The sequence below is a fragment of the Phoenix dactylifera genome, chromosome 18 (assembly GCF_009389715.1).
Source record: "Phoenix dactylifera cultivar Barhee BC4 chromosome 18, palm_55x_up_171113_PBpolish2nd_filt_p, whole genome shotgun sequence".
In the NCBI taxonomy this organism is placed as follows: Eukaryota; Viridiplantae; Streptophyta; class Magnoliopsida; order Arecales; family Arecaceae; genus Phoenix; species Phoenix dactylifera.
In genome coordinates, this window is record NC_052409.1 from 4,684,739 (window position 1) to 4,700,413 (window position 15,675).

The window sequence follows — 15,675 nt, forward strand, 5'->3', positions numbered from 1 at the left end:
GTGGTTGATAATAGTTCTAGTAGAATTCTATTGTTGTAATGGATTAATAATACCGTCGATATCTTGGTTGGTGGTAAAGGTACGCATGGTTGTAGGTTTAATATTTAGGCCCTAAACTAACTGGACATGGGGCTTGCTTGATAAAGAGAGGTTTGCAGCATGTAACTCTATACACCTTACGAACTTCATATTAAGTCACAAGAATGAGTTGTTGGCTTGCATTGGAATATATTCCAAGTCATTAGCAAGTGCCATGACAAGAGGATCACAATCTTAAAAAGTGATAGCAAATTTTTATTTAGGATATCCCGTTCATTTATTAGATTTAAATTCTAGGCCTTGATTAGAAAATTAAAACCATCAAGTTAAGAACGTCAAGATTAACTATCTTCTCAAAAAAACATTTGATTTAACAGGCTGCCCATGCGCAATGGATGCACAGTGACACCAGCAGCTTAGGAGGTTGGCATACTTTCCCGTCTTTTTCAACCAAATGACAGAGGGGGAGAGAAGGCAAGAGGGCCGAAGGATGGCCTTCAATGCCAAGCTTAAACCCAGGGGCTAATTGGCCTCTTGCACCAAAGAGCTCAGGGCAAATTACAACCACTACTAGGCAAAGGATGAGAGTATTGAAGAAAAGACAAGTGATTTCCAAAAATATGATTGTACTCAACCTTTCGAGGCCCCAAATATGGCAATTAACCAGCCGGGCAAAGAAAAATTAATAAAGAAGAACTGGGCTACGAAATTAAAAACTGGATAATAGATAAATATTTGTCACTTCTACTGCACCCATTAGAACTGTAAAATATATCATGCATTACGTAATCATATTTGTACTGGACCTATCGATATACTATTAAAAAAAAAAAGTCAGATTAGATAAAATAAGAGCCATCATTCTAAGCTCTAAGGAGCTAAATATTATTAAATTTTTGCTGATTCCTTCACCTGCAATGCTGAAAGATATTAGAGGGTGCAATAGAGACAATATGCCACCCTGAGGACAAAACAGTCCCACCACAAGCAAATTGCCCGAGGATAACGGATAACAGAGGCCACAGGCCCAGCCAAGAAAAATAGAAGAGGAGGGTTCCGTAGAACAAATTTGAGAGAGACGAGGAGAAATGGATGCCAACTTGGTAGCTCCCTCCTCCTCCCTCTGCCCCAAATCGTCCTTCCACCTGAAAAAGCCATCCTTCAAGACCCAGCCCTTCCTGTTCACCGGTCCGGTCCGTCTCCGACCTCGCCCCGTCCGTGCAACCGGCCCTTCCACCAGCACCGACAACGGGGAGGCCAACACGAATGACGGCAGAGAGAAAGCTGAAGCCACTGCAGCACTGCCTCGATCAAGACCGACCACTCTCAACATCAAGTACCGGCGGCGGTCGAGAAACCAAGCAAGGCAAGAGCAGCAGCAAAGCATGAAAAAGCCCCCACCTCCTCCTCCTAAAGATTGGGACTCCATGACGCTGGGCGAGAAGGCGTTGGAGCTCTACGCGGGGGAGAAAGGCCTCCTCTTCTGGCTCAATAAGTTCGCCTACGCTTCCATCTTCATCATCATCGGAGGGTGGATCCTCTTCCGCTTTGTAGGTCCCTCGCTCGGCCTCTATCAGCTTGACTCACCTCCAATATCTCCATCCACCATGTTCAAAAGCTCATCATAAACCATCAAGCTAAGCTGCTTTTCAGCATCTTCTGTATCAATGCAATGTTATCATCTTGATCAATAACAATCAGCTACTTATCAATACTAGTATCCATGCTGCGTATGTCTGCACCTCTTACAAGGTCATTTATTTACAATGGATGAAATTGGTAAAATCCTATACCACTCAAGTCAATTAGATTTCTAATAAATCATTTCTTCTCTCTCCACCACCAAAGGGCAGAAAAGCTTAACTATGTTACAAAAAAAGTAGAAGCAATCACACACTAACGACCGATGGCGGCTCGTTTTTTCAATCTGCTACGGGTCATGCGAATTGCCTCCGTCGCAGTTTCCTGTGGTGGTGGATTCGAGTCTTTCTTGGCTGTAGAGGTGGCTGCGTCGACCAGCATCGGTTCTTCTTTACTTGGAGACGGACGGCTGGCAGTCCCTGAAACAGCTGGGCTGGGAGCAGATGAGGCTTGTGGCTTGGCTCGAGAGGCGACCGGGGAAAGGCCACCGGCCTTTGTGGGTTGTTCTTGCTGCTGGTTCTTATTGGGGCTAGGAGGTGCTCGAGCTGGCTGTTGAGGTTGCTGAAAGGCTGCTGGTCGGCGAGCAGGAGCTCCCGAAGGTGATTGATGGATTTTCTGTGATTGCTGCTGCTGCTGCGATAAGATCAATGGAACAAGATATCCAAGTTTCAGGAACGTAACATAGATTCGCAAACGTTGATTGATATTAAAAAGGAAAAAAAAAATGAAATGATCATAACAATTTAAGATAAGAGGCATCAGAAGTTATGGCATGTAAGTGGCATCAACTTGAACCAAACATTGGGAATAATTGGAATAATCGAAGTGAAAGGAAATGATGCTTGAAATACGAAAAGGAATTGCAGTAAAATGGCATCTCGGGGATCATCAATATCTGGACACTTTATTTGACAAGAAAAAAGCCTACATGTCTTCACCCTCTTCAGATAATTCACATTGGAAATTTTTTAGAATTATATAAGTATAACATGTCCACAAACACGAAGCAAAATCCTGGTTTTGTGATTTTACACCATGCGTATCCAATACAGTTGACAAATGGATTCAAACATGTTCTTCTTATCAATAATGGCGACACGATATGCGAGTAATATAGGCGTTAAAATTCAAAGGGGAAACACATTATGGCATGAGAGATATGTGATTCTACAGTGAGCAAGGTCAACGAGCTGATGATGCACTTATGCGAAGGCGGGATCCCACTCATACCTAAGATAATATGAGTTAATAAATGAGATTCGCAAGGTGGCCATTAAGCCCCCATAAGCTGATGATGCACTTATGCGAAGGCAGGATTCCACTCATAGCTAAGATAATATGACTTAATAAATTAGATGATCACAAGGTAGCCATGAAGCCCCACCCCAGAGAAAACTTGTAAAAGTTATTTGGTCTTTTAACCAAAGGTCATGACACCCAAAAGAGAACAGACATTAGCATGCAGATCAGCAGAGAGGACCATGTAAGTGTGGCCCATGAAGAGTGGAAGCATGGTGTAGGACAGTCGACAACTTATGAATGCATTGATCTTTAACATAGGATGGGAGAGGATGGCTTTGTATCAATGCTTTATCCACAAAATGTATGTGAAAATAGTGCATGATATGTTACTGCAACAATGGGTTCAAACAGAGGTGAATTGGATGCTGAAAAACTGCAGCATGAAATTCAAAGTGTCTTGAGTTCAAGAAGATTAACGCTGCATGTGTATGTATGTGATACAAATATATGTCTCTCTATATATGTATATGTATGTAAATATGAATGTATATATATGTGTGTGTGTATGATGAGGGTCTTGCATTGATGATTCAAGCCGTTGGATATGATCTATACATCTAAACTGCTTATCCACCAAAAATCATGTATTTGGAGACCATCAGACTATGCATCACAAGTGGTCAAAAAAACATGTATTATTTCATGTTAGTTGAATTATTCAATTTTTGACCACTTGATTTGTCGGCTAAGGATCTTGAAATCATATAATTTTTGGTGTGTAAGCACCTTAGAGATATTAGATCATATCCAATGGATTGGATATATGAATGTATGTATATTATATAAATAAAACTTTATTTGGCAGTCCAAGGTTTCTGGAAGGGGGCATATTCGATCTACAACATGATATTCATCAAGAGCTCATTAATTGCTATTGTTGTGGATGAGGAAAAACCCGCAGCAACACATGCAATAATCTCCTTATTACTGTAGAATCAGAACCAGAAATGGTAGAGGAAAGGAATTGCAGATGAGAAATTAACAATACTCCCTAGGAAAACTAACCATTCTTTTCCAAAGATGGCCAGACCAGATAGAATTGGATATTACAGATACCACACAGAATTCAAACTCTTGAATGGTTTCAAGCATAACTGTCACTGTTGACACCTTGCAAGAGAATCTAACACCACACTATTGCTCGAAGGACTTCATTTGGATATTATGGTGTCATCCTTGACAATATAGACCTTCATAACATTGTTAATGAATGTTTCTGGAAAAGCATATAAATTCATTGGACATGTAAACTATAGGAGTATGGAGCACAATCCCTTATATGGCAGGACAGGGAAAAGAAGAAACTTTAGCCATCCGAGTTGGAACAGGTAAACATGCATTGGATTTGGAAGAGTTATTTTCAAACCCCACCCATTATCAAAAATGTGAAGATTTTATATGCAAGTGCACAAAAAAGAAAAAATGTATTGATTATCGAGGGAGTAGAGATAGTAAACAAGCTTCAAAAAAAGAAAAAGGAAAAAAAAAAGTAGCAATCAAGATTCTCCATGTATGAGTGCAATTGAAAAGGAAAAAAAAATGTTCAAGAGAGTACAGATCATATACAAGTTTCAAAAAAGAAAAAGGAAAAAGAACAGTAGTAGTCAAGATTCTCCATACATGCATCTAACACAACACATTAATTCATCCAAACTAATTTAAATTGACATAACAAGTAATTTCACTCATACTGTTCGGCATCAAATTCCAAGTAGCATTCCATTTGCTCATGGGTAACGGGTAACAGTCATGCCTTTCCCATGACTTAAGTGGAAATCGTAATAACGTATCTTGAAAATTGTTCCTTAACACCAGGTCAAAGAGTTGTTCGTAACGACAATCGTTGTCAGGATCTTAAGATCCATGATCCATATCGAAACTAAAATTAGTCAAGATAATAACAGGGTCAGTTAAATAAATAACTAGCATGTAGAGGATTCAAATTCATGACCTCCAATAAACCTGAGCTATGATACTATGTCAACAAGCAAATTGACCCAAAAGCTTATACATACTAGCCTATAACTTTATGGTTGTTGAAAAATGAACTTATTATGTCCATATATGACAATTCCTTGCTCATTATTCACTTAAATTACTTACTCCTTTTCTTATTTAGGAGAAAGTTTTAGTTGTTGAGAAGTGAACTTATTATGTCCTTATTCATTTAAATTACAAGTTAAGCATGCCTCTTAGTATCCAAATTGTTTTGCAACTTTTCTCTAATACTTAAAAAGAATCTTGTGATTTATAATCTGATTCATGACTCAATTTAATTCAGTTCCCTCTAAAATTGCGATATAATCCTAATATTGGCAAAGCCAATAATGATTATTGGGATGTATTTTTAAATTAGGTAATCTTAAAACAATTAGCCATAACTATTTGAGATCAGCACCCTCTCATTCACCAGTAATTCATAAGGGTAACCTTAGTTGCTAGTGCTTTTTTTTTTATTTCTATCTCACACCTTCAATTTTGCCCCATGCCACTACAAACTTGTCCAATAACTAGTAATAGCTGATCAATTTAATATTTCATTTGACAAGTCAGTTCAACTTCGTTTTTGGAAATCATTAAATTTGGTATCACCTCATGATATCTTGAATATGCTTGTGAAACCAATTTCAATGTAATAGCTTATGGCCATGATTGACTCTAATCATCTCTCAGAACTGCATAACATTCAGCAGTAACTTTCTTTGATGCCATGTTTTCTCATTCCTCACTTACCCCTAAAGGAATTTTAGAGTTGCATCATTGCTGCCAAACTGATGCCTTGGTAATGCTTATGTCTCTCTTCTCTAGGAATGATGGAAAACCACGCAAAATAGTGAAAGCAGGTCTAGGGTTATCTCTTGTATCAGTGCAAGATTTAGCGGTTTGCTACCACAACTTCCATATACTAAAAAAATCGTAAACAAACTCATATAGTGATATGTATAACATAGCCCACCAGCTTTTAGTGTACAGTTTTCTATGTGGAACCCATAGAGTGAGGGGGGTTGCATGGTACACCTCATATATGACCTTGATCATTTTTTGATGGATTTGTGGTGAGGGCGTAGTGACTATCAACTTTACATGATGAAACTCCTGATCTGTTTCTCCTTGTGGTGAGGGCGTAGGACAAAACTGGCAGTATACGTAAATAATAACAGAACTCATGATCTATTTCTCCTTGTCAGTGGATACCTGAACAGGTCGAGTTCTTGGTGCCTGTGATTGTGAGGCAACAAAGTGCAAAATTTCAAAAAACCTTGTTTGGCCACAGCTCCAAGCCTTCTGCCAATAAATCACCAAAATGTTACCAGCTCTTGTTCTCAATTCAAGCAAATTACGATCAATCTCGGTCTCATGCTTCGCCACATATGGCCGAACGAACGTATCATACACATATGTAGTGCCCTGTCCAACTCAAACTAATCAGAATAGATAATAGGATAAAGAATAGCATCTGATAAACCCCATGGGGTGTCAATGCCATACCTTTGTTTTAGGATACCAGAGATACACAAAGAATGCCAACTTTGCTTCGCTGTACAATGGCAACCTTCACCAAAGCAAGATAAGACACCCATCAAAAATCACGAAAACAGGGAATCCGGTGTATGCAGGTAAAATAAACTCATATTACAAGATTTTCTTCATAAATAATAATAAAACAATTCTTGTCTACCATGAAATGAAAGTATCTCCAACTCTCTCGAAGACTGTCATTGCCGCAACCAAAATCCTACAAGAAATCAAAATAAAATATATTCTTTTAGCCAAATACATGTCAATCGAGCCTCAATTCCAACAAGCATGAAGAGGAACTTACCAGTACTGGCACCAAAATTGCAGCCGCTCGATCTCCGGCTTGTTCAATTCCACAGTTTTATAGCATTCATATGCTGGATAGGCATAGCCAAGAATCATCCTGTCAATGCCAATGCAGCAAATTTTTGTTTAGAATTCACATTTTTTTATTTTTCATAATGCCCTCATAGCCAAAGAGAACATTGATCGAAGACCCATTTCGATAAAATTCATGCAAAAAACGTAGCAATGTCTTACACAAAAGCTCTGGTGAGAAACGATCCCATCATCTTGGCTTGCGTATAATGCACTAAAGAAGGAGTACCTCAGGATCTCTCTTTATCAAATGACCTAATCGAATGAAGAGGAAAAAAGTTTAAAAATCAAATTACTCATAATTGCCTCTTAAAACATTTCTAACAACAATGAAGCCGAATGCGGCAGCAGCCTATGATCCACAAATCAAGATTCTGAACACATTTGACACCAATGTCGCCAAAAAGGCGGAAAAAATTCAAAAATCTAGGGCATAAAAGATTTGACAAAAAAAACAAATTAAGGGAGTTAAATCATCGCAGAATCCTACCACATAGAACTAGGGCAGGAAAATCCAACTCCAAGGATCTACGTAAAAATTTCCCTCTCGAGGAAAAGGGAAAAAAAATAAACAAGGAAACATTCAACATAAGACGTCTAGTAAATCCCAAAATCTACCCGCATTCTTAAATAAAACACAAAAAGAAACGATCAAAAATATGAAAAACCAAGCGAATCAAGAAATGAAGCAGAATAAGAAATCCGAGACGGATTAGATCATAAAAGCGTCTCTTAAACATAGAAAAAGATATCACAAAAAAAAACTTAGAGAAAGGAAAGAAATCGAGAAAATGCTGCTATATTCCTCCGACCTTTCGCTAATGATAAGAGAGTTTCCTGCAACGAGCGAGCGAGATATAAAGATCGTGACCGAAACCTCCGATATTAACGAACAGGATACGGTGGGATATATATAGAGCGAGGGCTTGGAGTCGGTTGGCGAGGAACCTCGAACCGCCGCATCCCCTCCGAAATAGACCGGAGAGACTCCAGACGAACGGAAGGGGAGACGCCCACAACCACCAAAGCTCTCCTTTTCTTTTGAATTCTCTCTCTCTCTCTCTCTCTCTCTCTCTCTCTCTCTCTCTCTCTCTCTCTAGTATTTTTTTTTTCTTTTTTTTTAATACGGCCATTTATATAGCTTTAGGTTGAGTGCATCCCGCTAAATCACAAGAAAGTAAAAAAAATAAAAAAAAAATATTTTCTGTAGATGTCCATAAAAAATCTTTGAAGTGCTGAACGATAAAGAAGGCGACCCAATCTACTGTTCTGTTCGCCTTACAAAACATATATATTATCTACAAGTAATCCATCTTCGAAGCCAGCCTACTGAGTCTTCGTGATGAGAGCGTCTACCCTTCTCTCTCAACCGGATTTGGGAGCCGCATCCAAAAACACCAATTAATTCGTGGTCTGGATTCCAGAAATCCTGCACCGTTGGATCTGCTCCATATCCTACGTGGAGTCCCTCTTGGCCTCATTGGAATGTATGGATCGGACGGACGCCTGTCAACCTTTTTGTCCTCCGGTGAACGTGCATGCATGGACGAAAAGGCATGAGGTAATAACAAGACAAGGAAACAACGGGGCTCTCTGAGATTAGATCAGATTCCGTCCATTTGATGAACAAGTCTGCCCATCAATGATGATCCAGGAGTGTGGAAATAAGGCTACGATTAATTCCCTCTCCTACTTCCACGGTCCCAAAAAGATAGTAGTTAGATAAGGACATATGCCTCTCTCTAATTCTCTTTATATTATCTAATTCTATAAAGGATACAGCCAATGGGACATGAAAAGAGAGAAGGACCCTTTGTTTGTGGAAGGCATGTGGAGGGGGACCCATGTGTTGCTTCTGGATTACATGATAGAGCTTTAAGGTGGTACCGAACCAGAAACAGAGCCACCAACCAAGGAGTAAGGATCTAGGACCAGTCCCATTGAGTGATATGTCTCGATAATGGGCAACCATGTATTGAGCTGGTCAGAGATGGGATACCACGCCCTCTGAGTTGATGAGCTGATGGGTTGAAACCTTTCATGATCTAGATATAAGTATATAACACTTCCATGAGATCAAGATGTCACCAGAATTGTCATGGAGGATGTATGGGATTCAAATCCATCTTTGGAGGACTTTGGATAATGTTTGCCTTACTGTCCTGAATGCACCTTCTTTGGGTGGACGCAATCATAATGTCAGTTGGAACGGAGTCATGCTTCCATGATTTGCTTTGCAAGGTGCTTTGCTTGGAGAGAGAGATACAGGAAGTATGATACACCATCAACAATGGCTTGCTTTTCCATCTCTTGCAGGAAATTCGTGAAGGGATCGCAAGTTAATGAACGGTTGGATTTAGAAAGTTGCACAATGCTGGAAAATTGTAAGATGAGAAGTTCAAATGCATGGAACGTGAACATACTAAAATATATGAAAAATTTATATATATATATATATATATATATATATATATATATATATATGAAGGGAAGCGGAGACAAAGTTCATTAAATGCTTTAATTAGCCTGCCATTTAGCTAGATGATGAATCATGACACAGGTTGGATGCATGACAGGAAGGACACATGATGTCATTTGAGCTTCAACCAATGGATAGCCAACTAAGAATAGAAATTTCATTTGTACTTGCTTTAGATGTTCCCAAGGCAAAGGCATAAACACATAAACGTTCATGATAATCACTCTTGACTACATGTACACCTAATATTGCTTCTGCAGCCAGTATACCGACCCATGGATGCAGCAGGTCCTTACAATATGAACCAACTGCTCAAGAATACATCATAACCCGAAGAGACGATACATTTCACTGGATGATATTACAACATGATTGCACATATACTCCAGAGCCAGGAAGGACACCAGATCAGGTGAAAGATTGAGCAGTGGATCAGGTGAAAGATTGAGCAACGGATGAGGTGGTGACCAGGCCAGATAACAGACCAACTAGAGAAGCACTGCTGTAGGTGCTGGGCTCAGACTGCATGGAATTATTTCGGAGGTCAATGAAGGAGTCGTTCTGAAATGGTCCACCCACAAGTGCTCCTGTGGCAACATTTGGATTTGGATTAGGTGACTTAAGCCACTGCCACCCCTTGCAGCCAGTGTTGGCATTCGCTGGAATTGATGCTCCCCTATGATGCACCTGTTGTGGATAGTTGCTCCCATATCCGACAAGGTAGCTCATCTTCATTGGGTTGTCACCCAGTATGTAATCAGCCTGATAGTAAAAGCCGACAGTATCGAAGAAGATTAGAGTTATTTTGGTACACAAAGGCCTTGGGAGTTTTATAGTTTCAGACAAAGACACAGCAGGGTTGGATGTAAGTCCTAACCATACTGCATCTGAGGTTTTGCTCCCTACTTCCTAGGACAAATATGAGTAACCCAGATATATCCTAGGGTAAAAGAAGCCTCTCCCAGAGTTGCTGATCTTAATCAGCAAGCGTATTGCTGGCCATACTAAAGAAAAGAAAAGCTGCAAGTGAAAATAACCTGGGCCATGGCAAATTTGCGGAGATCCAAGGGTGAAAACGTCTCCCCATTGCAATGCATTTCTGAGGTCCTGGAGGTCAGCATGTAATCACTATATACTACGGCAAGGAATGATGCAGCGACAGGATGCTGAAGAGAGTTCCACTGGTCTATCCATATCAATCCACCTGTAATGATCAGAAATTTTAAGTAATGTAGATAATGTAATTACATTGATAAACAAATAGCACAGATACATGAATTAGAATTATTACAGAATATCCTAGCAATACTGGATATTCTATGGACGGGAAAGACTGAACAGAACAGGTAAGAATTTATCATGATTATATTACGAGCTTGTGGTACATCTAATGACAGAAGTATTTGAACTCTTATCACTCAAGGACAAGGTGACACACTGATTGAAATAGAATTACTGAAGGTTCTTTTTTGGGGGATGATTGATACTCAATGCAGGTTTATATTGAAGAGTCTAGTCAAACGAACACCTCGGAAGACCACGACAGCTATTGAAAATTACTTGTTTTGACAAAGAGCATGGTCTTCTTTATAATGAATGGCAAAGGACATGCTATCATGGACATGGTTTCCTAGGTGTCGATATTTGACATGTTCTCAATGTTCAGATTCTCCAAATGTTTACCCCATAAGAAAACCATCAAGCATGTGCTTGCAACATCAAATTGGATGTTCTTATTTTTCTATTTACAATTTATGATACATGATTCAAAACCATCTGATGGAAAATACATTACAGAGGCTATTCCCTTGTCCAATTTTCAGTTAGATGATTCACTGTTAAAGAGTTCTACTTTACTATATGTAGCTATACAAAATGATCCGAGACATTAAATGGAGAAAACACATGGATTTTCTAATTTAACTCTAGAAAATTTAGGCAGTTGATTGGTTCGTAACAATCGGGGATCATGCGCCAGGGAACAATGTAGTTCAATAAAGAAGATATGTGTGTGAGAGAGAGTACACATTAAGCCCTACCAAATGATCTGAGCCATCAAATGGATAAAGCGCAACATATTGCTTATTTGCACTCTAAATATTGTTTAGATGATGATAAATGCCCGACAAACATGGTTAAGACATGCCCGCGGTCTTACTTGCAAAATTACAAGGGCAAAAAGGAATTGCATGTATCTTTAGTCTTGTATTTTTTTCTAAAAGTAAAACAAGTGAAAAAATTCCACATAAGAATGCTGCAAATATTGATTCCAAGAAATAAAACCCATCAAGTAGCTTAAATATAATACTCTAGCACACAGGAACTTTAAATTCGGACCTTCAATTGATACTAGTTTCTGGATTTAGATAGAGTGTCAAGAAATACAGAAAAAGACAAACTTTTAGAAAAAAGTGTATGAAATATTCACATCTAACAACCATAGACCATAGTGTGTTACAGTGACAAAGTCCAGGTCTATCTTAATCATCATAGCAGGATTGAATCAATAAAGTGTTGATGAAAGCAAAGCGAAGTACAATGTGTTGATATAAAAAGGTTACACAGAGAAGCTAAAAAACCAGATAAGACAATAAATGATCCTGTTAGTCAATGATGTTCCATTAAAAATGACGTCTTTCAAACCTACCATCCGTTCTACTTTTAGTGGCTGTAGGGGAATCTGGTAAAAGGCCACACATGACCGCTTCGGCTGTTTTCCTGTACATCTGGAGACCCTTTTGCTCTGCATTTGAGGATTCTTTTGAACCAAAGAAATGCACTCTGGACAAAAGAACCTGCAGAAAGATTTGAATTAACTTTAGACAAGATCAGAATTGTTAAATCTTCATGGATGAACAACTCATACTAACGTAACAATCAACTCATTATTATAAGGTTGTCAAGATTCCCATAAGTTGCATTAGTGTTCTATATGAGTTCAGAGGATAACACTTTCCATAACATTATGTAGGTGAAGTACAAATGGCATGTCATAGTTCACTTTTCTTAATAGAAGGTAATTAGATAGGTTGCGTCTCTGATTAGCAATATGAAGAAGATCTAAACTCTCCTATATGGATGCAACAAAAAAGACCAAAAGGACAACAAGATAACTTTAAATGATTAACATAAAGATATGAACCGATGGTGGCAGCGCCCTTCACTTGAGGCTACAGATATATTTACCTGTGTTCCTGCACGTTTGTCATCCCAGCTGAACCATGTTGGTCTTCCCCAGTCAGCAAAAGCATTTCCATTTTGAACAGTAACATAACTGAGGTATGTCTGATCTCCCGTGGCATGATAAAGCCAACTAGCTGCCCACAAGAGTTCATCCAGATAACCTGTAGAGTTGTAGAATTTCTGAACTTGTGGAATGCTGACACTGTAAGAGCCTCTATAGGTATCAGCAAAAGTAAAAAGCTTCTGGGCATGCTGAAGAAGCAAATCTGAATAGGTGGCATTGACGGTTTTGAACACCATGGAAGCTGCAGCCATAGCTGCGGCTGTCTCGGCAGCCACCTCTGTTCCTGGAGTTTTTTTATTAATTTTTGTGACAGGCCTTTTCTCAGTCATTTCTTCTGGCCTGTCCCAACATTTGTGATCTACATCAGGATCACCCACCTACCAATAAGAAGAACTTGTTTCAGCTAACATGTTCATAAGAGTTACAAGCAAGAGGCAACAAGAGGCTATCAAAAACATTTTACTAGGAAAAAGAGACAAATATGAGCAGCAGATTAAGAGTTATTGACTGTAACTATCTGTATAATAAAGCAATAAAGCAAAGTGGTTGTTTAAAATTTTTACTGAAAAAGCTATCATTAGATGCATGCAACCAAAAAAATAGAAGGAAGAAGAAAAACTATTAGTTATATCACAAGAAAGTTTTCTCGCAACAATGAAAGGCGGTTCCTTCCCAAATTGTTTGATTCAAAGCGTACCTAAACTGTATTAGGGCGGACAGGCGGTTCCAACCCTTGGCTCGAGAAAGCCAGCGAGGGAGGGGGAGGAGGAGAGGGAGAAGGAAAGAGAGGAAGTGAGAGGGGGAGAGAGAGTGGGAGAGGAGGGAGGAGAAGCGAGGAAGGGCTTTGGAGCCCCATCTCCTCTAGCTGCAAAAACAGGAGCTTCCTCTCTTTTCTTCTCCGCCTCCCCCTCTCTTGCCAGCTCTGGCTGTGTCGATACGGGTCCAGAGCGGAACGACATGGCAGTGTACCGTATTGCCAAGCAACTAGTATGGATCCCAATACCAACACTACATACCTTGCTCGCAACACTACTGATTGGTCATGACATGGTTAAATAGAAAATATTTTATAAGTCTAACTTCGTGGGAATGTCATTAAGAAGGAAATTTTTAGTTATATGGTTAATTATCTTCTTAACTGTTGAAATACTAAAACTTGTTTATTTACAACTGAATTATGAATCAATTCTATCGAGCCTAGGGGAAACATATCCCTGAATAAATATTAAATTGATTAAGAAAGTCAGTCAATGAAGAACGCAGCATATGAATTGTCCTTTCCTACTTTCTTAGAGCTAAAGCATCACTATCTGGTCAGTCGGCATAAAAGGTTAAATAAATGCAAGGGCATCTCTTGAAACTCATCCACAACAGAAGCAGCTCAATGAAACAACTAATACCAGGGTTCGCAAACTAATATATGCTGAAAGATCAAAAATATCTATAAAGTTTCCACTGTAGGTTTCTTTCATCATGAGAAGAGTGGTTCCGTTAAACCATATGGATTTTATAGCTAAAGCACTACAGAATCAGCAAATGCTAGAGAACTCAGGTTCAAGTTTACCTGCACAATAAGGACATCATCAGAAGGATGGGCATTTATCAAATAATCCGTGATCCACTGCAGAGCATCTAGAGCTGGATTCAAGTGCTTCGCTGCTTTCATTTGATCTCCATACTCAAGAATCGACCACGACAACACCGTCGCTGTGAAAGCCATAGGGAAACCAAACTTCATGTGATCGCCAGCATCATACATCCCTTTTGACAGGTCCACCCCCTCTTCTTTCCCATCATCCAAAGCGGAATCCCCTCTCCAAGTGATCTTGTTATTAACCAGCTTACCCGCTGCAGACAATTACAAACACCATTCAATTTCTTCATATGTGACGAAAAGACGGAAATTTCTGGGGGAAATCACTGGTGTAGCTCAGAAAAACAAAAAATGAATCACAAACGAGATCTCGCATTAAATTTTAGGAAAGACGCAGGGGATCAGAGACAGAAGGAAAGGTACATTTTTGTACTTGAAAGAACTGCAGAGCTACGGAGAGAGCTTCGGCATATTTCTGAGTGATGGCCCCCGGCGGCCCGGGAACGGGAAGCACCTCCGCGTGGTGGGTCTTCTTCCTAATGGCGACCACCGCCGCGGTGACCACGAGAGCCGCGACGACAAGCACGATCAGCCACCCAGTGCACCCCTTGGTGTACTTCGACGCTCCCATTCGCGGATCTGGAGATGCCTCGAAGCCAACCACAAAGAACCCAGCAAAATCCTCACCACGTTAACTACAGATCTTCAGAGAAAGGAATGCTAGAGCTGCTGGATCTTCTAGAATCCCTCCAGACGGACCAAGATCTTAGTTTACACGGAGCTCTCCACCGAACGCCTTGAATCGATAGGAAGCAAGCAAAAAAAGAAAAAAGAAAACAAACTAGATCTTGGTAGAAGAACGAGAAGCAACCGAGGAATTCTAGGGTGCAGATCACGCCGGCATTGGGGGGTGGGAGGACCGGACGAAGTGGAACTCCGAGGAGATCGCTCGAGCTTGGTAGATCGAATTCGAGCTCGGAGGATAGGATTCCAAGGGTTTTTTGAGATCTCGATCGGAGAAGACGAACGAGGGCTTGCTAGGGTTCAGATCTGGCGAGGGGGAAGAAACAAAACAGAGCGTTCTTTCTAAAGGCGGGACAGCTCGCCCTCACCGTACTGGTTCGGAGATTCGCTGTTCGTAGCGCAAAAAAAGCCCTCGACTCAGGAGATATTTAAGAAATGGCTGCACGTGACGCGTCCCGCTCAACTGGCTGGGCTCGTATCAGCTATTCTTTTTAGGACAGCAGACAGTATTATTATCGAATCAGAGTCCAGAAAATAAGTGGGGCCCAATAAAATATGGTCCCGTGTAAGAAAACAGTTTGTGGCATATGGTATTTGCTGCATGGTACTATACTGATCGTTTTCCTGTGTGACTCGGAAGCCCTACGATTATAATAATGCTACAAGGCACAGCTAACGTACCAAACCCAAACGTAAATCGCTGTGGCAGAAATTGATTGGTCGAATTATCGG

At 40.0% G+C, this 15,675-nt stretch overlaps 3 protein-coding genes across 4 annotated transcripts; 1 reads left to right on the forward strand and 2 right to left on the reverse strand.

Moving 5' to 3' along the window:
* The first annotated feature begins 999 nt into the window (after positions 1–999).
* LOC103714053 lies at positions 1,000–1,759 on the forward strand. Its single transcript, XM_008801184.4, has one exon. It carries the CDS (start codon positions 1,128–1,130, stop codon positions 1,665–1,667), a length of 540 nt encoding a protein of 179 aa, XP_008799406.1. The 5' UTR covers positions 1,000–1,127; the 3' UTR covers positions 1,668–1,759.
* On the reverse strand, positions 1,742–7,943 carry LOC103714052 (putative HVA22-like protein g). Of its 2 annotated transcripts, none has more exons than XM_039115472.1 (7): positions 7,692–7,943; positions 7,042–7,134; positions 6,806–6,904; positions 6,662–6,718; positions 6,472–6,535; positions 6,178–6,390; positions 1,742–2,310 (listed from the first exon to the last, which is right to left on the reverse strand). In XM_039115472.1, exons 2-7 carry the CDS (start codon positions 7,071–7,073, stop codon positions 1,936–1,938), a joined length of 840 nt encoding a protein of 279 aa, XP_038971400.1. In that variant the 5' UTR covers positions 7,074–7,134; positions 7,692–7,943; the 3' UTR covers positions 1,742–1,935. The 2 variants fall into 2 exon arrangements, with proteins under 2 accessions (XP_038971400.1, XP_008799405.2); XM_008801183.3 differs by having other exon boundaries at positions 1,742–2,313; positions 7,692–7,941.
* A 1,793-nt stretch (positions 7,944–9,736) lies between these two features.
* LOC103714054 (endoglucanase 24-like) lies at positions 9,737–15,347 on the reverse strand. The gene is made up of 6 exons (XM_008801185.4): positions 14,623–15,347; positions 14,170–14,453; positions 12,545–12,982; positions 12,006–12,153; positions 10,396–10,562; positions 9,737–10,120 (listed from the first exon to the last, which is right to left on the reverse strand). The coding sequence occupies exons 1-6, from the start codon at positions 14,828–14,830 to the stop codon at positions 9,791–9,793; spliced, it is 1,575 nt and encodes a 524-aa protein (XP_008799407.1). The 5' UTR covers positions 14,831–15,347; the 3' UTR covers positions 9,737–9,790.
* Between the last annotated feature and the right edge of the window lie 328 nt (positions 15,348–15,675).

What these genes read in the sequence shown, in the direction of transcription:
- LOC103714052 (XM_008801183.3), bottom strand. Translation starts at nt 7,073, where the DNA reads ATGATGGGATCGTTTCTCACCAGAGCTTTTGT. An exon ending in GGAGATACTTTCATTTCATG is followed by an intron (nt 6,536 to 6,661) that starts GTAGACAAGAAT and finishes GCTTTGGTGAAG; the next exon opens with GTTGCCATTGTACAGCGAAG. An exon ending in CAAGAACTCGACCTGTTCAG is followed by an intron (nt 2,314 to 6,177) that starts GTATCCACTGAC and finishes ATCTTATCGCAG; the next exon opens with CAGCAGCAGCAATCACAGAA.
- LOC103714053 (XM_008801184.4), top strand. Translation starts at nt 1,128, where the DNA reads ATGGATGCCAACTTGGTAGCTCCCTCCTCCTCCCTCTGCCCCAAATCG.
- LOC103714054 (XM_008801185.4), bottom strand. Translation starts at nt 14,830, where the DNA reads ATGGGAGCGTCGAAGTACACCAAGGGGTGCACTGGGTGGCTGATCGTG. An exon ending in ATGATGTCCTTATTGTGCAG is followed by an intron (nt 12,983 to 14,169) that starts GTAAACTTGAAC and finishes TCTTATTGGTAG; the next exon opens with GTGGGTGATCCTGATGTAGA. An exon ending in GCAAATTTGCCATGGCCCAG is followed by an intron (nt 10,121 to 10,395) that starts GTTATTTTCACT and finishes TTTTACTATCAG; the next exon opens with GCTGATTACATACTGGGTGA.